We start from the raw sequence: 23,524 nt of genomic DNA, 5'->3' as shown, positions 1-23,524 counted from the left end.
GCAAAATTCTTGAGTAACATCCCACTAAAAAGTTTTTCTTGGATTCCATGTTTGGCCAGAGGGCTCTATTCCACACGTTGTTTGGTAGAAACTGTGAAAAGTCTCCTTGGTTCCCTCCCCTCTAACTTGACAATAAAAATAGCACCTGTCTTGTGGGAATATGAGGATTAAATGAGTTAATACATGCAGTTATAGAACATCCAAACAGAGCCTGGCCATGGAGGTGCCCGGTGACAGCTACCACCATCATCACTAACAGGACTGTGTTGCTTGGAATTTTATCACAAGGGTCCTTTAGATTGTCCTTTAATATGTTCCATCATAGGACAGAAAGACAGAAAGAAAACATGCACTTCTTCATGCTTCTTGCTCGAGAAATTCTAATAAGAAAAGACATTTTAAAGGCAAAAAAGTAACTTTATTGACTACTAATCTTACCATGAAACACCTATAAGAAATAATTACAAAATAATGCAGTTTCTTTACATACTTTTGGTATCATCCTGATATGATGATCCTTTCACAGAAAGGATTATTTACAGTTTATGTAGATATAAAGCTCATTGTTGCAAATACAAATGTAGATGATGTCTAGAGGCAGTATATACCAAACTGGTATATTTACTAGCAATGGATATGTAACAAATGCAGAATAAATAATAGCTTTATATTTTTCCATTTTTATTTTTTAAAACAATTTCCAAATACAAAAATGTAGATTATTCAAGGTGGATTTTCATATACACACACATATATAATTCTGCTGCAAACAGTGGATCGAAAAGCAAAAATGTTCCCTAGCATGTCTCATTTTTGAAAACCCACAAGACTATTCACAAATCCAATTAGAAAGAGGGTGTGCAAAACCACCAACAGTGCTGGCAAAACCCTGAAGGTCTGACTCTAGCTGAAGCAGAGGAAAAAAAGTATAAGGTGCTACTTGTTCAATTAAATACTTAAAAAAAATATCTGCAAGAAACATTAAGGGCTAAGGAAATGCACCGCATTATGATCTAGGTTCTTCAGAGTACAAACTTGACCAGGATTTGACTTTTAAACATCTACAAGATATGGTGGATTATTTAATGACTTGTAAATAAAAATCATTAAACAATCTCTTCATTCTTTATTCTTTATACAGAGACTGAGATACTTTTATACATTCTGATATCTGAAACTTTGGTTCTTTGAAAGCATTTGATGAAAACAAAATAATCTCATGACCATAGGACTATACGGGACTTTTGTTTTCCTCTTAAAGTGTCAGGTGAAACAAACTGGATGAGCTCTTTTGCTGCTGTGTCCTGCATGAAGGGCAGCATAGGTGGGGCATGTTTGCAGTCATGAGTTTTAATACTGACTCCCATCCACAGTAACACTGCTATATTCTATTGTCCCCCTAAATCTATTTCTTTGTTACCTGAAAACATAATTTTGTACAAAAATATGACTTTCTTTAGAAAATAATATATAGTTTTCTTTTAATAAAACCTGGCAAATAGCAAAAATGGTTTATCAAAATATGGTAAACAAATGTTGTAAAATACTAAATCATTAAAAAACATCCTATAGAAAGACATTGTGCTATGAAGTTCTCTCCTGAGGCACAAGCAACAACATTTTTATTGTACATCAAAAGGTGGATAGGTTTATCCTTCTGACTTGGTTTCATTATATATCATAACAGCAGCACACAGTCACTGTCTTAAAAATGGCCCTTTCTTGTTTACTAACTTCTTCTGTACACCTTTACTTCAAAATTAACAAAAAAAAAAAAAACACCCTCCAGATCAGTGGCTTTCAACCCTGTTTCATATTAGCTCCATCTGGAAAACCTAAAGAAAAAGGAAATTCTACCTGGGTCCCACCCATGTGAGACTGATTTAATTGGTCTGGGTTAGGACCCAGACATTGCTAGTTTTTTTAAAAGTTTCCCAAATTATTCTATTATGCAGTCAGGGTTGAGAATCATGGCCAAAGGCACATGAGGAAAAAGTCTTCTTAACTCTACATATATCATCTGATTGTCTGTAGGTACTATTCATTCAGTGATGTATCCTCAGTACTGAACAAGGAAGTTTATATATGCAAGATAGTTATGGAAGCCAAAATGAAGAGTTAGTAAGCTTTAAACACATATAAACACACATAATCCCATGTATTTATATATGTATAATATATACATATAGTTAGGGTATTTTGGTTAAGCAGAAACTAGCATAACCATCACTTGTTCTTGATAATTGAAAAGTGAAAACAAACAGAACACCACCAGGTATGTTTTCTGAGACATTCCCATTGTTTCAACAGACACCAGCTTTGTAAATGCCACAAAATGTATTATGTTGTGAGCACAACTCATCTGTTAATCCAAGGAGGAACTCAACTGAATCCCAGAGCTTTCTGGAAGAGCACAGAGGAGGACGTGAAACTTATCAGGTGTGAAGGAGTCACAGGCATTGCAGTGTGCACACTCTTCTGGTTATTGCTTAGTTCACGTCTTCTTGACTATCAGTGTGGGTGCCTCTGTTATGGACATATCTTTGGCTTGCTAGAACCATGCGACTGTGACCACTTCATTAGTGTTCACGTTGGGACATCCTCAGTGAGGCAGCAATGGTCTCTCTATTACAAGAAGAGAGAACCCTCCCTCTCCTCCTTTAAACCATGAGCACTTTATGAGGGAGAGGTTTAAAAAAAATTTTACAAGCAAACATATAAGCCTAACATCTTTCATGTGATAAAAACTGTAATGTTACATTTACTGAAGTAAAAAACAACAGATAAACAAATACACCACAGTCCAACAGTCTGAAGGCCTGGTAACCTGTAAAGCACATTTCCTTCCAAAGGATCAATAAACTTCTGGGCACTTGTCTTGCTGTACATTCTCTGTAGTTCCTTAACCTCTGCATAATACTTAAAGTGCAATTGTCCCAAGGCTTTTGTTTCCATCAAAGTATTATAAAGAAAGAGCTATGGTTGGGGTGAAGAAATATGGCACAATATGTAAAGAACCCATGACTTCCACAGCCGCTGGTAAACAGCAGGCTGCCCATCTGGCTGCACACAGGTGTCCTTTACACCACAAACTCTGGAACTTCATCATGAGTAAGATCCAGAGAGAAATATTTGCTGGTTCTCTTGACTGGAAAAGCATCTTGGATGTTGACGCACTGCTGAGCCAAGCAGCTGTTGCAGTAGAGGCCTTCCTCGTCCAGTTCATGACCACACCCAAAGGTGTAGCTCTGAGCAGTGTCCTGACACAGACCCGCAATTCGCAAGAAGTCTTTCTGGTAAAGTCTGATGTCATCAAGGCTCAAGCTATGTCTGTCGGTGGAAGTCTTTGGTTTTCGACATATAGTCTGAAAAATAAGGGAAGGTTGAGATTACTTTAGGAGTCTAGACTAAATGAAAGGTTAGCGTGTTTGCCCTGCAAAGAGAGATGGTGCAAAGACATAAAAAGCTAAATAATCCTTATATGTTAGAAAGTGGTTTCCAATCAGTAGATTTGGGGCCTCTGAGACTCTGTGAGGGAAACATGTTACTACCACCATCACCACTGATCCCAACAGCAGCCGACTTTTACTGAGCACTTGCTATGTGTCAGGTCTGACTTAAACACTTAGCATGTACTAAGCCATTTAATTTTCCCAATAGCTATAGAAGACAAATGTTATTATTCTCTCCATTAAAAGATCAACAGATAAATAACCCAAAGCAAAGAAATGCAAACTCAACAGAATCCAAGTATCCCCAGCATTTCAGAAATCAAACAATTATCATAAACTAAGGCTGTAAAGATAACAATACTATTTGCTTTTCTCACCAGGATATGGCAATTCAGTACAACTACACTCTTGTGCTGAGGTCTGTTATCAGTTTAATAGGAAATAGAAAACAAAACAAAATAAAACAAAACAGTTATCAATCAAGAAGCACAATTCAAAGAAGGAGTTTTTAAAAAGCCAAAATTCCTGGGTAGAGTATAGAGTGTTCTTGGTGCTGAAAAGGTTGAGAGGCCAGTACCAAGATTGAGAGGCTGTTCCTGAATGCTCAGAAATTGTGTCTTGCCAAATCCTTTACTGCAGGTAGCAGATTTTGGAACTCATTATCCCATAAATACGTTTAAAAATTGTTCAGATAATTATGGGAATGGAAGATACTTAATGGGCTGATTAAGAAAACCATGCATCATATCTTTAACTGTTGTTGCTCCATACTAAAAAGGAAAGCCTTGCTAGAACAAGGTATCACTTTTGCTTGCTGTAAAAGTTGCAGGACATTTTGCTACCAAGCCGTCACATCTGAGTGGTACCACTTGTGCAGGACGATCTCTGTGATGATGCAGTCTTCCCAGGCTCCAACAGGATCTTACACAAAGGATCATTTGGTCATCCCCACAAGCCCTCCAGGCACACACACATGTATCTGTGATGTTCACATGTGTAGGTGTGATATCTGATTCTCAGCTGAGCCTCATGGACAGTTTTCTGTACAAAAGAGTTAACACTGGGTGGTGAAGCTGCAAACCACACAGTCTAACTTGAGTTTGAACTCCAATTAATCATTGCTAGAAGAGGGTAGTAAAAATGACTTGGAATTTTCAGAAAAATATTTAATAAATGTCATTTTTATATTATGGCTACTTTGATGGAAATAAGAGGAAATATGAGAAAAAAAGAAGAAAGGGGTAAGAAGCAGGGGATAAAGAGACTCAAAATGCCAGAGAAAGAAAGAAGGAAGGAAGGAAGAAAAAAAGAAGGAAGAGATAAAGAAAAGAGAAAGTGCACACATACATACATACACAACACAGAGAGCGTAAGAAAGGCATAGGAGGAGGAGCAAGTGCTCAGAGAATAGCAGTATCAGGCAGATTAAATCCAAATGCTGAAACCCTAAGTTTCAGAGTACTTTTATTATATCTTTTTACATTTTAATAGTTTAACAGTGATCACAGGTTGTCAAATGCTCTAGTTCAGTGTACTTTAAAAATTCAATCTTAATGCAATAACTAGAGTGTGGAAACATTTCTGCCACAAAACACCCAACAAAAATATTATTCCCTCAGGTTTTCTGAAATCTACTGCCCACACAGACACATGCACCATGCCTGTGCACATACACACACACAGTTAACCTGAGGCTTGAAGACCATAGACTTCCACCTATAGAGAGTATGCAATTTATGAAACTAAAAACCATCTTAAAAATATGCAATTTATGAAAATAAAACCACCTTAAAAATAAGTGGAACTAACAGGATGAAAATAAATTCAGAATAAAACAAGAACGTATGTATCTGAAAAGAATCATCTCCTTGGGTTAATTTCTTGCTCATTTATGTAAATATAAATAGTTCCTGATTAAAATTTTCTCAAATTCCAGTTGCTAATTTAAAATTTTGAATTCCTTTTATACCTGTGGAAGAGAATCAGTACTCTGGCCACGAAGTTTGACAACTGTTTCTGAAGAGCTGGATGTGGAAGAACCAATTTCTTTCACAATCAACCCTGAGGTAAAATACAGAGAAGAAAACAATGAATATTTCAGATTATTCATAACTCTATTCTGACACATGCTACTACTAGGAAAGAAAAATCCAATAGCAATCATTACTGAGGACCCTCGCTGTGACTCTTTGGTGGCACATATGCTTTTGCAGGAAAAGAGGGTAGCGCATAAAAGTGGGGCTAGAATAGAGAAAGAAGTTTAGAGTTAGAATTTTCTAAAATAAACTTCTAAATAAGCTATTTATGACAACAACAGAAACAGACAAAGATGCAGGTATAAAGTGGTCTCTGTGAAATCTCATGAAGCCTCTCCCTCCTCCACATATCACCAACATTGAGTCTTCCCCCTGGGGAAGAGGATGCGGCCTTCTAGGTTTGCTTCCACTTGGAAAAGTTGTCGTTAGGTGTGGGGATTGGTCTTGCAGTCAGACAGGTCTGAGCTGAAACCTGGCCAGATAATGAAGTATCTGTGTATCCTGGCCAATGACTGAGTCTCCCCATGTCTTAGTCTCCTCTAACAACTTGGGGCTGATAGCAGCATCTGTTTACTAGTGTTGGTTTTGATGCCTGACAGTGAATGTGTGACAAGGGTAAGGAGCTCTTCTTGGCTGATGAGGCCACTGTGGCACAAATCTCCTGCTACAGATCCCACCAGGAAGAGACCAAGGTGGGAGGCCACAGTGAGGATTTTGTGCCAGTCTTTGAGATCAACATAGCCCCCAATCACCTCAGTGCTCAGGGAAAATCTGACACATTTTCAGAAGCAGAAACCCAGGGCTGACATTTCCCTTTATGACTGTGGAATGTAAGTAAAGTACCCTGAGGGGGAAAAAAAAGTTTCAGAAGCTAAAATTACTGACAAGAACTGGAGATGTAAATGAACACCAGTGAGACAGGTAAAGAAAATGAGTAGGTCAAGCCCTAGATCCTCCAACAAGGCCAAATGGCTTAGGAAAAGTACACCCAACCTCACAAAGAAAGAATCTCAAGAAATGGGATTTTTATTCAACCAATGCCAGTAGCCTATAGAAATGGCTCTTTGTATTCTATTCCTTAAGGTTTCAGAAATATCTCAATGATTCAGAGCTCAGCAGATGCCTTGTGCACAGTGAGGATTCAATAATCAATTCAACTGAAACATGAAATGTAAAAACATTCCTGGCAAACATGTGGGCAGTTTAAGAACTCTCAGGTGAGGCTCATGTTCTAAGGGTTGGTACACACTGCTTTTGTAGAGGCTTTCTTGAGAAAGACACTTATCTTGTAAAGAGCCCTAAACCTTTAAACAAATCCTTACAGGAATGTGTTGACTTGGGCTGGCACATGGTATGGTTCCTTGTGAATTTAAATGTATCCTTGGCTATCATGCCTGCAAATACTCTTCTCCAAAGCCCACACTCACCACAAAAAAAAAAAAAAAAAAAAAAGTCAGAATCAAGCCAGATGCTCAAAACTCTGACCTACCATTACACTTCTTAAAAAAGAAGGGCAGAGTTGTATCCTTCATTCCTACTCAACCTTAGCTCAGTGTTTTAAAAATAATGTTTACATGCTCACATTGTAGAGAATTTGGAAAAAAGTCACCCATAATCCTATCATACAGAGAAAAGGTAAATATTTTTATGTATTTTCTTTTTTTATATAAACATTTTTTAAAAATTAGATCATACTTTTATATAATTTGTACTATTTTCCTTACCTATCTTTCTTATGTTATTAAATATTCTTTGAAAATCTCATATGTAAGGCTGGATGACATTCTTAAGAGTATAATTTAACCATTTATTGTTCTTTTCTTTTTTTTTTGGTATTACAAGTAACATTTCAACAAACTTTTTTGTGTATAATTTTTTAAAACAGCCATCCTATTTAAATTTTATTTCTACTTAAATTACAAAATTAACAACCTTAAAAAAGTTGAACATAGAAATATACAAAGTACAAGTAGGCTGTCCCTTGTCCCCTGTCCTCCTTCCCACAGGCCCTGCAGTATACACTGTTTTAAATTATTTCATTTCACAAATAAATATATGTAGAGCTACCTATGAACCTATCTTTTGCCTATAATTGTGAGCTTATACTTAACATATATTAGAATGTATTTGTGAAGAGAAAGTTCAATATAGTAAAGCAAATGGGCAAAAGAAGCAAAGTTTAGCATATGAACTAATAAGCACATCTACAGGGACCAGCATCAAATGTCTGTTGGTAAGGGAGAATGGACCTGCAGAGCGTCTGCAGGGCATGGTTTCTCGTAAGTAAATTAAAGGTAATTAAAGGTGCCCTATATTTTTGCACAGCAAGTGCCAGGATGATGGGGCTGTATGCATCAGTCTGTTGCCCTCTGATTTTTGGTGCCTGACACTGATGAGAGGCTCAAGCATTGCCCTGGGGCTGAGGAGCTGACAGGGCAATGACAGGCCACACCCTAGTTTTAACAGGGCTTTAAACTCCATCAAAGCTGGAAGTGGCAGGACAATAATTACTCAGGCCACTTCTACAGTGCTGGCTCCTAAGGCAGATATCCTGAAAGAACAGAGACTAATTCACGACATGTGACAAAAGCAAATAGAAGCAACTGAGGTTTAAAAATGAAAGCCACACTGCTGCCTTTTTAAGATAGTATCTTTCATATGGTAGAAACATACATTTTATATACTATTATGTAATCCTAAAATAGGGTGACAGTGAATGCATGTCTTCTAGAAGAATTTATACCAATATAAAACTTAAGAGTATCTTTTTAGGTCAACCCTGTTTGGTATGTTTTTTCCTCCAGACTCCTCTACTTGTATGATACAGTGGGGAACATAAGACAAGGCAAACCTAGAGGCCTGACTTCTGTGTCTAGACATGAAGCACTCGTCTCTCTAAATCTACAGGTTTTCTCACCTGTAAGAATGTAGGAGGCCAGACTGAAAGGTCTCCAGGCCCATTCCAGAGGCATTACATGATTCTCTGACTCTAACTTAAAATAGCAAAATAAAATAAAAGAAAGAAAGAAAACCCATTATACAACTACCTTTTGTCTAAATCATGGGATAGAAGAAGCTAATTTCCTCCTTTCTCCCACAGAGGGCAATTGGCCCTGAAGTTGAGGACAGTGACTTAAAGCAGCTCTTTTCCAGTCCTGCCTCTGATCTAGAGCTCCCACCTGCCCCTTCTATTTTCTGAGACATATGCTTTTTGGTCTAAAATAATCTACTGCCTCAGGGAAAGAACTGGCCATAAGAGCTCACCAGAGTGTCCATTCAGCTTCCTTGACATGAGCATGTCCTCTGTGATGTAAATGCACATGTCTGGGCTGACTTCCAGAGATTCCTCATTCATCGGCTCCAGGTCCCTGGGGTCATCAACCAACATCTCTATTTCTGACCAGAAGAAAAAGAAGACATTTAATAACATGAAGGGAAATGGTGACCACATTTTGAAGGTAGTCATATAATTATTCATATTTGAAAGTAAATCTGCTAGTGAGACTCTTCAATAGGAAATTCTAGGGTTTCTCAGCCTCAAGAGTCACTTGTTCTCTTTTCCATAAGCCTTCTGTGTTATCTATGTATCCTCTCATGACATGATTTGATTATCAATTATTCTTTAAGAAGGAAAACTACATGACCTTGCTGTGATGACCAAGGGCAAACTGAGGCTGATGGGCCATTTGCTGAATGCCAAAGCAAGGGTTGCTGATACAGGCAGAATGGGCATTCCTGAAGCTCCCCCTCACCCATAGCTGCTGCTCTGAAGGCACTCAGAGACTTGCTTTGAGAGCCACATGAATTCTATAGTAAACATGTTCTGTAGTTTCCCTTAACAGAGTCAACATGTTTTCACCCAACTAGAATGCTATGGTACTCATTTGAGACAGAAAAAATATTTAAAAAGAGGCAACTGATGCTAAGATAGGCTGACATAGGCCATAGATCTCATCTGATTTCCTTAACAGAGACTAAGTTTCTAGCAGCCAGGTGCTGTACTTTGTTTATACTCCCTATAGTTCTGCTTATGTAGGAAGCACTTAAAAAAAAATACCATACCAATCCAATCAACATCATGGACTCAAATCTTCTTTAGGGGAGGAGCGGAAGTTCAAGATGTTTCTGTCACTATCACTGCACTCCACTCTGCTGTCCTAACCACTGCCTTTAAATATTTAATCTCGGAGTCAGAAATATAGATGCAAGGGCTGTAGGACTAAACTCCACTCTACTTCACTTAAACAGCCAACCATCTGGCTGCAAAGAATCTGGACCAGAGGGCTGCCTTGTTCACAACCAAACACAAGCAACTCAACCAAGTCACAGGGGAAGACCACATGATACCACTTCTCTATTACCACTACCTAGCTGCTCCTTAGATACCAATTCTACAGAAGCAATAGTTGAAAAAACTACAGGGAAAAAAAGTGATCTGGTGATGACAGTACTATTACCATCATCCTGTGAATCCTCTTCTAGACGGTCTTTGCCACCACTCTCTACCCCTGAGGTGTGGGAGCTGCCGTGGCTTGTCATTGAGCTGCAGGTCTTCAGTTTGCGGTGGATGGCGCTGCTGGAGTAGCTGTCCTCTGGCCCTGTGTCCCTGGGCTTGGTATCTGCCTCAATGCCTGAGGTGTGGGAACTGCTATGGCTGGTGGTGGAATGACGAGACAGGCGCTTGTGCTTCACGCTGCCTGCGCTGCTCCCGCTGGCCCGTGACCGTTTCTCCAGCTGATCCATGTCGAGGTCCAGGTTGTCACTGATGTAAGATTCCCGGTACTGCTTCTTCTCTGTGTGGTGAGAACACAGCTCATCATCATGTCAACTAAGACACAAGGAATGGCTGGCTGGCTTGCGCGAGTCATCAGGCCAAGAACAAGTACAATTTCAAATTCTGAATCTAGTGACTGATAAGTGGTGACAACTGAGAGAGAAGTTTGACTTAGGAGGATGCAGAATGAATGAAAACCAACATAATAGACTTGAGGGAACTATTTAAACCACTCAGCGTTCTGAAGCTTCACACATTAGAGAGAAGTGCTGTTCAAAGTGCAGTCATAGAACACTTTTTTCTACAAGTTGTTACTGTACCATAGTGAAATAAATACAATAAATGAGAACATTTAGAAACTTCCAGAGCAATGTGACAGTCACCAATGTGACTTTGTATTTTGCAAAAGTATCAGTCCATAACATATTAGATATTAAAAAAATTTGGTCCTTTTCCACAGATAATTTCAGAAGCACTGCTATAGAAGACAATTTAATTTGTTTGCTTATTCATTTGTTAAATTTGGTCCATTGTTAGGTCTAGCTTCTGTATACAATTTCAGAAAAAACTATTCAGAAAATTTCTCTCAAAGATTCTACAGTTTAGATTTTCATGAATATGAGAGTGCTTTTCTCCATTTAGTGAGGCTTTATTATCTATTTAGAAAACAGTAATCACTACTGGTCTGATGACTTATAAACATGTGGCCTCAGATTGGTAAAACTATGATTTAACATGTCAGTGCTGTTCTTTAATGTAGTCAAACTTAGACATGAGAGACAATGGGGAGCCTCTTTTATTAAAGCATGAAGTTAAAACTGAACTGCAGTTATGCACTGATATAAAAATATTATTTTTCTGTTTCAGGTCAGAAAATGTAAAAAACTGTTTAGCCTCCTTGCTTTCTCAATACTGATGAGAAATAACACATTAGACCACTATTAAAGACAAGAGTGCACTTGGGGAATGTTAAGTTGATGTTGTTTTACAAACTGCTAACTAGAAGGGTAATTGAGGTCTCAGGGAGTTGCTAATGGATTTAATTGTCTTATTTCTTGGTTAAGTGAAAATACTTGCACTCCTCAGGTCTGAATCCAGCTCTGAAGCACAATCACTATAGCCTCCCCAGGGAGGCAACGAGTGGCAGGAGACAGAAGATGCACTTTCCAGAATGCAAAATGCAAAAAATGCTTGGGTAAGGCTATGTAAACATTTCTGGGCTACAGCTCATTCATGTTATTCTAAGGAATCAGGCTGAAACACAAAGGCAAGTATGTGTAGCCACAGAGAAGGCAAGCAGGAACTCAGTAGCAGATCCCTTCCCATCATCACAATGAGATGGACTCTGATGATTCCCGACTTGTGAAGTCAACATGGGCAGAGATGAAGATGCAGGATCAAAGGGGCTTACAAATTTCTCATGTAATTTCTATAAACTGTTGTTTCAAAATAATAGCCATGTGGCCCAGTTATCCAAATAAAAGTTGGAAAGAGAAAAATAAATAAATAAAACACTGCTACAAGATGCTGTATTTCTATAGGTCTAAGACAATTAGAAATTGTGGATCTAATATTTCAAGTTTTCCTGCATCTTTAAAAATAGTTATTTTATCTAGAAAGTCAAGAGCCATCTGTTTTCTCTCATATGTGGAAGCTAGATAGAAAAGAAGGAAAACAAAAGGGGGACAGGTTTGGAAATCTCATGAAAATAGAAGAGAGACCAGCAGAGTAAAGGAAGGGGACTAGAGGGAGGGAAGAAGCATGGGAAAGGGGAAGTAATGGGAAATTAAACTGACAAAACTGTGTTAAGTACATACACTAATGTATAGCAACAAAGTCCACTATTACGTATAATTATAATGCGCCAATAAGTTTTTTTTTTTTTTTAAGCCCTTTCACTCCATCTTCCTGATAGGCTCAGAATCAATTACAGTTCCTCTACAGTCACTAGTTCACTTATGTGAAAACATAACAGGAGCCTAGTGTAAATCATATTTGCTGTCAACATATTAGTGCAGCCTTGGTGTTCTAAGGGACTAGCTTCTATTCTCTTCCTAGTTTGTGTCATTTAGGCCTTTTGCAAACATTTAAAAAGCTTCACCCAGTTCCAAAATGAGGAAAAGGCTTAAATAATTCTGGAATTTATTCTAAGAAATGCAAAATGCGATCTTTTACTCCCCATAATAATCATTGTTATTAACAGCACACATCATCAATCTGTGTTCTTTTTATTCCCTCTGTTGTAAAAGCTCAGAGACAACAGTTTTTCATGCATAATTTTTGAGCACAGTAGAGTAAATAATACCTCTTAACCTACACTTAATAATATATCCAAGTTACTGAATGAAGTTGGACTTAAACTTTTTTTTTTTAATGACACAAGGCAATGTTTTTCCTTCTCTTCTAAATGCTATGAAGAAATTCTCATTATCATTTTCTACCATAAAACGATAAAACAGTGTCACAGATAAGGCGATTCTAAATGAAATTTAATTAAGAAAACTACTTTCTTTCTAATGTCAAGAGGTGCTTCTTATTAAAATGATAAGCCCTTAGGTGTAGATAAGATAACTGGATTTAGGCCAAAGTTGGCTCAGAGAAAGTTGGCTTGAGACTTCTTTGCATTGAAGGCACCTCTAAGCAGAAAAAATTGAGCACATTTTCTTTGGAAGAAGAAAAAGAAAAGATGTTTTCCCTGAATCTATTACAGTTATCCAAATAAAAGTTCCAACTTACTCCTTTATCATCCTTCAGTCCCCTACATTATGTTGGTTTGTCTGTTTGTCTCCTGCCAAACTCCTATTGAAATCCAACTGCTGCTAAAACAGTATTAAAATACGAGACTTTTAAGAGGTGACTAGGCCATGAGGGTTCTGCCCTCATTAATGGATTAATGCCATTCTTAGGGGGAAGAGTTCACTATAAAAGGGGGAACTTGGCCCCCTTTTACTATATCTATTTCCTGTTCCTTGCCCTTTGGATGATAGAGTAGAAGACACCCACCTGGTGTCAATCCTTGATCTTGGACTTCCCAGCCTCCAGAATGGTAGGAAATACATTTTTGTTCTTTATAAAATGCTTCAGTCTGTGACATTTTGTTATCGTAGCATAGAATGAACTAAGACTAGAGCATCATTGATGCTCCCAATTACACTAGGCATGAAGCATTGTAATGGACAAAGCCCTGTCCCTCCAAGAAATCAAAATCCTTTAGAATTTTATCTTAAAAACTACAGAGGAGGGTCATTAATTCTTTTAGGACCTCAAGGGTTCACCATAAGATTATCTACACAAGAATTTACTAAAATGCTACAAGTGAGAGATGATGGAATAAATGAACTTCTCAAGGTGCCATTGTATCCATTTAGGAAAGAGGTAAACTTGGCATATTATAGGATTTGCACCTAATTAAGTCAACGGTTCTCAAAGGCTCCTGCTTTTGCCCTCCACTGAATTCCTCTTAATATTCATGTTAGCACAGGGGAGATGTATCTGTTATACAGGGGGAGAGTTCACTATAAAAGGGGGAACTTGGCCTCCTTTTACTATTTCTATTTCCTGTTCCTTGCCCTTTGGATGATGGAGTAGAAGGCCCCCACCTGGTGCCAATCCCTTGATCTTGGACTTCCCAGCCAGATGAGTCATGGTGGGGAAGAACTGCCAGTCTGGCAGCAGCAAAAGCCAATGCATCTGAAAAGTTATATGAATTCTCTCTTTAGACTGATGCAGTCTAGTGGCAGACAGTGGGAGTGATTCATGTCCTAATTGCTGCTAAATTACCAGGGACTCTCCAAACAAGATCTTATGTGGATTGAGAGTTTTTGAGAGAACTCAAATAAATGCATGAACTTAAGGTTATTTTATTGGTTTTGTTGTCCTGTTTTTGCAGGTAAAAAGGTCTCGGGGTCAAAACTTGATTTAGATAATGGATCTAAGATAAAAATCTGTATACTGAGGTCCATTAACTCTAATAATCAAATTATCATAAGGCCTAATTACTATAAGAATAACTGGAACATGACTTTGAAAAACAAATTGAAAACATTAAAAAATAAGTAAATGTGTAAGATAGCATTTTGGAGAACTAGAAGTTGGGTGAGTTAGATAGAGGAATACCAATGTGCCACAACTCAAGATAAAAGGTTAACCATATTAGAGATTAATATTGTAAAGTTGACTTCTGATTCCCTTCCTCACTTTGACTTTCCCCCATTTGCAGGGCCTGGTACTCTGGGGCCCCAAATAGACTACTGTATTCTAACCGCAGCTTAGTAAAGCCTCCATAGGACTGTCTCACGAAGTCCTCAGATTAAAAGTTCTTTTTCCTTTGTCATTCTTGTTGGGTCAAACTTGGGGGTCTCCCAGCTGTCAATCTGAGAGGCTGGAGACACTTTTATCACTTTAACCTAAGGAATAATCACATTGAGAGGAATTCCAGACTGCCTGTGGATAACAGCACCAAGGTGGGTCAGTGTATACAGAGCTCTGAGCTGCAGATAAAATATAAGCTGCAGATAAACCCTAGCCCTGTGCCTCTCTATGATGGCTCTTTGTGAGGGGTTTTGGGAAGGTGTGGGAAACTTTATTTAAAGAGAATGAAGCTAAAGGATTGGGGTAACTTCAGAGATTTTGAAGAGGTGCTATGGTTGGTGGGCCTCAAGCCCATCCTCTTGCCTTCCAGGACCATGTTGAGATGTAAACAGAACTGCTGCTCTGAATCTTCAGAGTCCCAGTCTCCAAAGCCCAGGCTTCCAGAGCTTAAATTTGGTTCACAGCAGCAGTAGAGTAAGAGCCCAGGGGTAGTAGAGGCAACATTTGCTGCTACAACCCCAAGACCCTGTGATACCTTCATTTTCCTCCAGCTTCCGAATGTGGCGTAGGACAGGCTGTAGGTTCATGTAAAGGCGGTGGCTGTTGCTGAGAAGCTGCAGGAGGTGTCTGGAGCGCATGGGGCACCCTGTGTAGTATATGAGCTTTCTGGCTGAGGGCAAGCCATCTGGCAAAATTTCAAACTTCTTACCCTGTGGAGGAAAAGCATGAATCAAATTAAGGAAGAAAAACGTCTGATTTGATTTGCCAAGGCCTCCTTCATTTTTTATTTAGTAAGAAAGACTACATATTCAGAAGTAGATGTATAAAGCTCCATTCAAAATTCCCTAAGGGACAGATTACTGTTTTCCCTTTCAAAAATGTCACAGGACAGAGGATTATAAAAAATTCAGGGAAGTATCTAGCCAATGTCCTCTAGGAAACAATTTCTACACAGGACAGTTAGGGAATGTGTTTGGTTTCTCTGGTTGGTCAGGCTATTTGTATTATGGATAAGGGAAAGGCCCATCATAAAAGCACCCTGAGATGCAATTCCAACACCCTAACTCAACAAATAAGAGATAAAATTCTAAAGAGATTAAAGCATCCACATATTTATCAAATACTAACAAAACACTGATTGGGCACTGAAAAAAAAAACAATGAATAAGACAAGTCCCTACTCTCAAGAAGCTACAGTCCAATGGGAAAGAACGTAAATAAACACATGAAATAATTATAGTTTATGATAAATTCTGGAAATGCAATAAATCAGTTTTGATAGTGAACAATACAGGACACCTATTTAGGGTTTAAAAAATATAGAAAACTTCTCTAGTTGGATAAAGGAGGCAGCTAGTATTTGGAGGATGGGAAAAGAGAAAGAAGAATAACTATTAGTAGTAATATAAGGAATCTCCAACTTGGGTGACTAAGGCAGGAGGATCTCAAGTTCAAGGCCAGCCTCAGCAATTTAGCAAGGTCCTAAGCAACTTAGGGAAACCCTGTCTCAAAATAAAAGGGCTGGTGATATGACTCAGTGCTAAAAGCACACCTGTGTTCATGCCCCAGTATACCTTTCCCCAAAAACCTGACTGTTTAAGTCTGGATTATTAATATAAAAATTGTATGTTTGTGGGTGAGTCTCAACATTCCTACTGTATTTGGATATTATGAATTCTTTAAACTTTTCTAATAACAAATTAGGCAACAGAGATTTAAAATATTTTGGACAGAATGATTCTCCACTGAAAGGCCATGACAGAGCAAGGAGATAGTATAGTCTATCTACACACCTCAGAGTTGGAAAGCAACATGGGATTGTGAGGCTCAGATAGAAATGGGCTTTTTTTTTTTTTTTTAAAACCCTTTGGGCTTTCTTTTTGTTTTTAGTTATAGATGAACACAATATCTTTATTTTGTTTACTTATTTTTACATGGTGCTGAGGATCAAATCCAGTGCCTCACATATGCGAGGCAAGTGCTCTACCACTGACCTACAACCCCAGCCCAAACCTCTGGGCTTTTTAAAGGACCTACTAGTGGATCCCAATGCTGGGATAGTTTTAACTGACATTTAGTAAGCACTAAGCATCTATTAACTCACTTAATCCTCGCAAAAAGTCTATGAGGAAGGCTCAATTATCACCATTTTAGAATGAGACCAATGTAGCAGTTAAGTGGCTTTCTCAGGGTCACACAGCCAGGTAGCCAGCAAACTCTTCAGATAAGGCTGATTCACAATAAGATTCAGGAACCATGAGTGCAGGACCCCAAAAATCTCAATTTGACTAGTACATTTTATTATTACTGAATTTGGGCCATGAAAGGAATAAGCAGAACTACGATTTGCTCACTTTCAAACAGGTCAGATCCTTTTGCAAAGAACTTGAATAGAGCCAGTAAGGAGGAGGCAGGGCAGGCCTCACTTAATGTATGACTACAGTGAAATCCTGGATTGAATGGTGCCCAAGTAATTAAAGTAATGTGAAATCAGAAATAGGTCTCTTGACTCACAGGACAGCATGGAGTCAGGTCCACATTCCATGCACAATGCAGCCCTTTATTTATATAGGCCATCTTCCTTACAGGGGAGAAGCATAGGTCTTTAAATCCTTATTCTTATATACTTACTTTGTATATTTTCCAATAATTTCTGAACAAAGCAGACTTATGAATTTTAATGATCACCAGGTATACACAATATTAAGTGGAATTCTTTGAACCTTACCAAAAATATGGATATAGATGCCAAAGCAAAGAAACAGCTGGGAAAAATCAAGAATTTGCCATAACAAAAGAAAGTGTATCATTCTCAAGATTCTAAAAATAAAAGCATTTTTCCATTAAGCATTGTAGATCTTCTTTTATAATGATGAGTTTTAAATAGTCTGATATTAATAGAAACATCTTTTCATATCACTCTTTATTCTTTGTTCAAAAGAAGTAACCTCCAAAAGCACCAGCCCGTCTCCATACCAAGATACTTCACCCTGTGATTATGGCTTTCTGTTTCCAGCCCTCTGCTATAGGTTTTCCTATTGGTAGTCCCATCTAATGAATTTGACTCATGCTTTTCCTACCCTATTTCTTCTGCGACTAAAATAACTTAGGGTACTATGGTAGGAACACATAAATTAAAATCAGTAAATTCTTTTGTTATAAGATTATCTGACTTTAAGTTCACTACTCTTATGACTGACAGGGATTATAAGGATGTAAGAAAGCAAATTATTTCCAGCTTCAATTTTTTAAAAACAACAACTTTTGTGCCTGAGACAAAATGTTCTAAAAACAAAATAAGACAAAAAATAAAGATTCACAAAAACAAACAACTTGTGAGACTTTTCTTACTTTTTTTTTTTTTTTTAAATCAGTTATTTTCAACTTACCACAAACACTAACTTTCCAACATTTGTCCAGGGAAAATCATAAAGTAATTGTTTCTCTTCATCTAGATTCTGTGGAAAAAATAATGATGCATTAGAGTTAATACGAAAAAGGACATATACTCTAAAATGGTTCCAGCTTTTCTCTCCTAGAAAACTAAAATTTAGTAATTAAAATATGAAAGAGTTCCTCAACTCTCTCTGGAAAAGTGCAGACAGTAATTAAAAGATTACTGATAAAATTCTGTAGCTTTTAGTTCCTTCATGACTGCATTAACTGGCCCTTTTAAGCAATCTTTTCCCTTCTGGCCTATCCCTAAATTTAAATAAAAAGTCCAAAAGACTCAGACATTCAAAAGATGTGATAAGGGACTCAGACTTTCATAATTGGGTATTTTGCCTACATCAAAAATATCCTTATATGGTCCTCTATCTTGCAGGAAGATTTTTCTCTCTCCCTGGTTGATGGCTGTAGGATAATAGTATCCTACCTGCAAAAGGGTAACAGTCACTACTTATTAAAGGGACAAATTTTATCAGAAAAGGGTAACAGAAATTACAGGCTCCATATTAAAATGCCATTTTTATTTCCACAGTTATTAAATTCTCTAGAGGATAAAAAGAATATTGAAAATCAATGCCATACAAACAAAAATGTTTGGATAGTAACAATTGCTAGTGATCTGTTAATGATGAACCTGGGCTAACTTTCAGCTTGTTGTTTTCTGTTACAGAGGACTTACTACTATCAGATCAGGCTGAGTCACTTCTTTCACTCAGTCACCATCATCCACCATCTGTGCTAGACAAATAGGAAATAATAACTGGAAATGAACCACTGCGCCTATGGCAGGATCTCACAGGCACACTTTCAATGTAAGACATGGTCAATACCATTTGACACTTAATTCTCATGTACCAACCTGAAAGATCTGTATTCCCCGCATAGTCAATCCAAGGGTCAGTGAGGCTTCAATTTCCCTTTTATCCTGCAGGAATAAAATATTATGAAAATGTATATTCTTTCCCCTAGCACCAAAGGAAAAAAAAGAGAGAAATTTCAGGATTGGAAAATTTTTGACTTAACTTTGTTCACATCTTTCCACATTCCAAGTTTTCTACAAGATTTGAGAAAATAATGAACCTACATTAAATCAATAATGGCATATTCTACATTTTAAGTCCTTAGGTTTCAAAGTTTTAGTGTTTTCAGTATATTAATATCCTTTCATTTCTTATAATATACTAAATACTTGGTTATTGAGAACTCTAATAGATAAGACTTTTTTTTGTTGCTTTTGCATCATTTAATTTTTTTCACCTTCCATCTATGCTTACTCTTTTCTTAGATGTTAGAATCTTGAATCTAATGTCATGGTTATAAACTGAGATGCATTAGACTACATATATTTAAAATTGGGCAAATCTCCCAGCTTCCTAATCCTGAAGCCAAAAGTACAGACAAATGATTAAACATTTAAAAGATATTTCATGAGCACAGGTAATAAAACCACAAAAGCTTTATATTTAGTTAGTTTGGAAGTACTTCTTTTTAAGAAGTTCAGTTATCACTTGCCAGTATGATATGCATTCTACCAACTAAACCATAAACTGTGAAACTTAAACTACAACAATCATAAGGAAAAATAATCCTACAATTAAAAACATACTCTGAGATTTGGCCCCTTCTTTCAAGTGCTCATCTGTAATAAGTATATATAAGGTATTAAGTTCAAAATATAAAATAAAGTTACAACTAAAATATTTTCATTAACTCTCAAACCAATGAATATGTGTAAGTCATTATTAAGTTTGATGCCAATTTTCTCAAACATGTAAAAAATATTTTTAGAAAATGCATAGTCATCTGAGATAAAGACATAGCCTATTTGGACTGGTTTCTTTCCAACTAATATATTTTTATGTAATGAAAGGTATTTCTAAGGTTTAACAGGAGAAACATATCCATGACAAATTTTGACTAATTTTCCTTTCCATGCTGTACTTGAGATACCTTCTAAGATAAGATTGTGCTCAAGAAAAGATGGTGGTTCAGGTGTGAGGTGTGTATTGGTGGGAAAGGATCATAAAACAGCTTTTTTATTCCAGAATATTCCCTGTCCTATCTTTTTTACATTTTATAAGCAACACGTAAATGAAGTGTATTAAACGGTTGTCACTTGATTTCTCCAAAGAATGAAAACTGCTCATCAAGTAACAATATCTATTCACTCATTTTATTCAGTTAAATTTTTATTAAATCAAGCAGACAAGAGAGTAATTTTCTATGCAATATAGAAGAACCACACATCAAGCAAACTTGAAAAACTGGTTTTGACAAAAAAAGATACATTGGGCCTACGTACTTCCTCACTGAAAGAATCTTAGTTCTTCATAAAATTCTTTAAAATAGCAAACTTCCCCAGCACATAAGGGAAGAAATGATTAATAGTTATTGAGCACTCATTAATGTGACAGGTATTCCACCTTGTTATTTCAGATTTGTTACCTCCTTAAACCCTCTCAACCTTTTGGAGTATATAGCATCATTCTCACTTAACTATGGCCCGAGGTTACAGTTATAGTAGCCGAGGACCCAGCAGCAATGAGTAGTGACATATGCTTTCTACCTGATACTTTATTCCAAAGCCAAAGTTTTTCTATCATATTATTCATACTTCTAACACATTTCAAAATATAAACTGATTGTCAAAAGTATCATTTATTGGCATTTTCTCATGTAAAGTGTCACACATAAAATATCTTAAGAAAAAGGAGAGGGAGAGAGGGAAAAAGGGAGAATATGTTGGTCCCTGATTAAGTTTTCAGAACCAGCTAGATTACCCAGCAATACATCTAAATACAGTTCAGTCTCCAATGGTCTAGTTAAGCTAACTTTACCACGAGGGTATGGCAGAGATAACAAGCACAGTAATAACAATGCTAATGATGAAAAGTAGCAAGCTTAGCACTGTGCTTATCAGGTTATGAGCTCTGTTTCAAGCACTCTTTATCCACTAATTCCTTTAGTCTACTGCAATCCTAACAGGTAAATATAATTGTTTCCATCTAACTAAGCGGGAAACTGAAGCACAGACAGGGTAAATAAGTTGTCTGAGGTAACACAGTAAGAAGGCAGGCTGGGATTCAATCCCAAGCAATTAGGCCCAACTGACCATGCTCTTCATCCTATTAGGTTTGCAAACATATCTTGAATAATGAAGTGGGAATTCAGGAGTTCTTACCAAGGAAGTGGCACTTGTAGAATTGGGAAAAGAACAGAGGGAAGAGGGAAGAGAAGACAAGAAGATGAGAAACAGCAGTGTAAGTGATTCTGGGCAGAACATGCCCCCACCTCCATTATTTGGGTATGTAACCTCTGCCCCAGGGTGAGACTAGGGACACACATGACACAAAAGACAGTAAAGGATTTCAAAGAGTGAGGAGTGAGTGTGGTGGCTTAAGCACATGGGCTTTGTTATCAGGAGGCCTGGGTTAAATCTAGGCTCATCACTTAGTTTTGTGACCTTAGGTGAATTACTTAACCTCCTCAGTTTCCTGGTCTATAAAATGAGGATTACAGTTCCTTTCTTATAGAGTTATAAGGATTAAAAAAAAAAAAAAAGAATACATGTAAAATGTGCCCCATAAACACAGTACTCCATAAACATTAGCTATTGCTGTGGTATTCTAGTAATTAATGCATAGGATGTACGCAAGGTTTCACTTTGAAAAATAAGAACTGTTAAAAAATACTCCATCCTGCTTCCATGCCAGAGGGAAAGCACCATCACTTTCCAGGCTAACCTCTGATAACAAAGTACAGTTCAACCAAAACTTGTAAAAGTCAGTTAAAAAAGGAAATCATAATTTTCAAGAGAACTGAAATCCTAATTGAGAAGGCGTTTTTCTCAAAAGTTACAGTTTATTTCAGTTTTGTACCTTATACAATCTGTAGTAATGAACTGCAACATCATCCAGTCGAACAGCCTCTTTGATATATTTAAGATAAGCCTCGGAAGCGGTCAGTGCAAACTGATCTTTGTGCATGTTTGGAATGTGCTTCAGGATGTAGTCCTTCCCCCTCTTGGAAACAACCTGTTGGGATACAAGGGATGTGCAATGCAACATTTGTTTGAGGGATGTAAGTACCACCCCCATCGCCAAAATGATAAAAGGGAGAGAATCTACAGCAGGCCATGTAAACTGGCTAGTTTCCATTAGAAAATTCCCACTTTTATTCTGTTTTCATCAACTGTTAAGAGACTAAGCTGAATCAGCTAATGCTAATAAGCCAGATATGCAGTACTATCAGCAGTACTGCATATCTAAGAAGAAAAGTCACAGGAGGTGGAAAAAATAGGTTCTGTTGGCTTTAAAGTCACCAAGAAAAAAAATGACATGCAAACTTGCATAATTTTGTACACATCACAGTTTATACTTGCAAAATGATTAGCACAATGAAATACATTTACTGTCAGCATATCTGCAAGTTCTTGATCCTACTTAACTTCTAAATTACAGCCACGGAGTGGAAGAGTATAAATGTTCATCAGAAGAAGGCCAGGGACTGGGAAGAATTCTCCAAAACATTTTTGGTTCTTGCCTAAGAGGCTATGAACAACCTATTTGAATACTTGTGAGAAAACAAACTCATTCGAACATGCATTGTAATTCCTTGTAGCCTAGATTTTCATTAGTGTAACATTTTAGATATCAAAAATATATAGTATCCAGAAGCTGCAGGCTAAGAGAAAGGTGTTGATTAAAGTCTTAGTTGATTCCACAAGTATTATACAATATGTAAAGAATTATGCATGAGCAAAAAGTGATGAAAATAATCAAAATAAAAAATTAGCGATTTTTAAGCCTAAAAATGACTTTATAGATATTGGTATTTTGTTTCTCCCTATTGAATAATTTATAAAGAATTAAACTTTATAAGTTATTGAGTGATTATCCAATTTTGCTGAGAACTCAAATTATAGGTTTTTCTAGACTTTTTTCTTTTTTAAATGGGAATCACCTAAATCAGTATGTGTCAACATTTCTTTTTTCAGTTCAAAAACCACAGAAAATAATATTTGTAAGAGTAACAGAATGGATAACTGGGGTCATCTCTAGAGTAGAGGAAACTGTTACCATAGCACACTCTTTTGGGATCTCTGATATAACTATCAAATTTAGTGTCTGATTGCAACTAAAGAAAGCAATGCACTCCACAGTGAGAGCTTGACACACACTGTGGTTTCTCTTCAATGAGTAAAGCAATGTCAATCAGAAATTTATTGCGCATTTCAGTGTGAACTGAAGATAATAAAGGTTCTGTTTATGTCTGGTCCTTGGAATATACTAAGAAACGCTGAATTTACTGGGGAGAAGAGATGAACAGATCATTTGAAAATAGATGGATAACACTTATGTTCAAGGTCTTCTTCAGCCAGAATAGGGCCTAGTTGGACTGCCCAGAGGAAGCCACACCAGAACTGAGTCTTGGAGGACCCAAAGGAGTTAGCAGACTTAAAAGGGGAGGGAATTTGGGATAGGAAAGATAGTAGAAAGAAA

General features: G+C 37.2%; 1 protein-coding gene across 3 annotated transcripts in view; it reads right to left on the bottom strand.

The window, feature by feature from the left end:
* Window positions 1-432: 432 nt before the first annotated feature.
* Window positions 433-23,524, bottom strand: part of Frmd6 (FERM domain containing 6) — an 82,110-nt gene continuing 59,018 nt past the window's right edge. For 2 of the 3 annotated variants that reach the window (XM_027929784.2, XM_027929785.2), the window contains exons 7-14: window positions 21,902-22,057; window positions 18,883-18,948; window positions 17,963-18,031; window positions 15,109-15,283; window positions 9,946-10,281; window positions 8,753-8,884; window positions 5,422-5,513; window positions 433-3,365 (exon numbers count right to left, since the gene is read on the bottom strand). In XM_027929784.2, the coding sequence (XP_027785585.2) occupies window positions 3,081-3,365; window positions 5,422-5,513; window positions 8,753-8,884; window positions 9,946-10,281; window positions 15,109-15,283; window positions 17,963-18,031; window positions 18,883-18,948; window positions 21,902-22,057 (1,311 nt within the window). In that variant the 3' untranslated portion in view covers window positions 433-3,080. The remainder of the gene's footprint in view (window positions 3,366-5,421; window positions 5,514-8,752; window positions 8,885-9,945; window positions 10,282-15,108; window positions 15,284-17,962; window positions 18,032-18,882; window positions 18,949-21,901; window positions 22,058-23,524) is intronic. The other variant, XM_071607907.1, reaches the window with a different exon arrangement.

The sequence above is a fragment of the Marmota flaviventris genome, chromosome 2, assembly GCF_047511675.1.
Source record: "Marmota flaviventris isolate mMarFla1 chromosome 2, mMarFla1.hap1, whole genome shotgun sequence".
NCBI lineage: Eukaryota > Metazoa > Chordata > Mammalia > Rodentia > Sciuridae > Marmota > Marmota flaviventris.
Note: the sequence above shows the minus strand (reverse complement) of the source record. Positions and strands in the feature narration are given on the sequence as shown.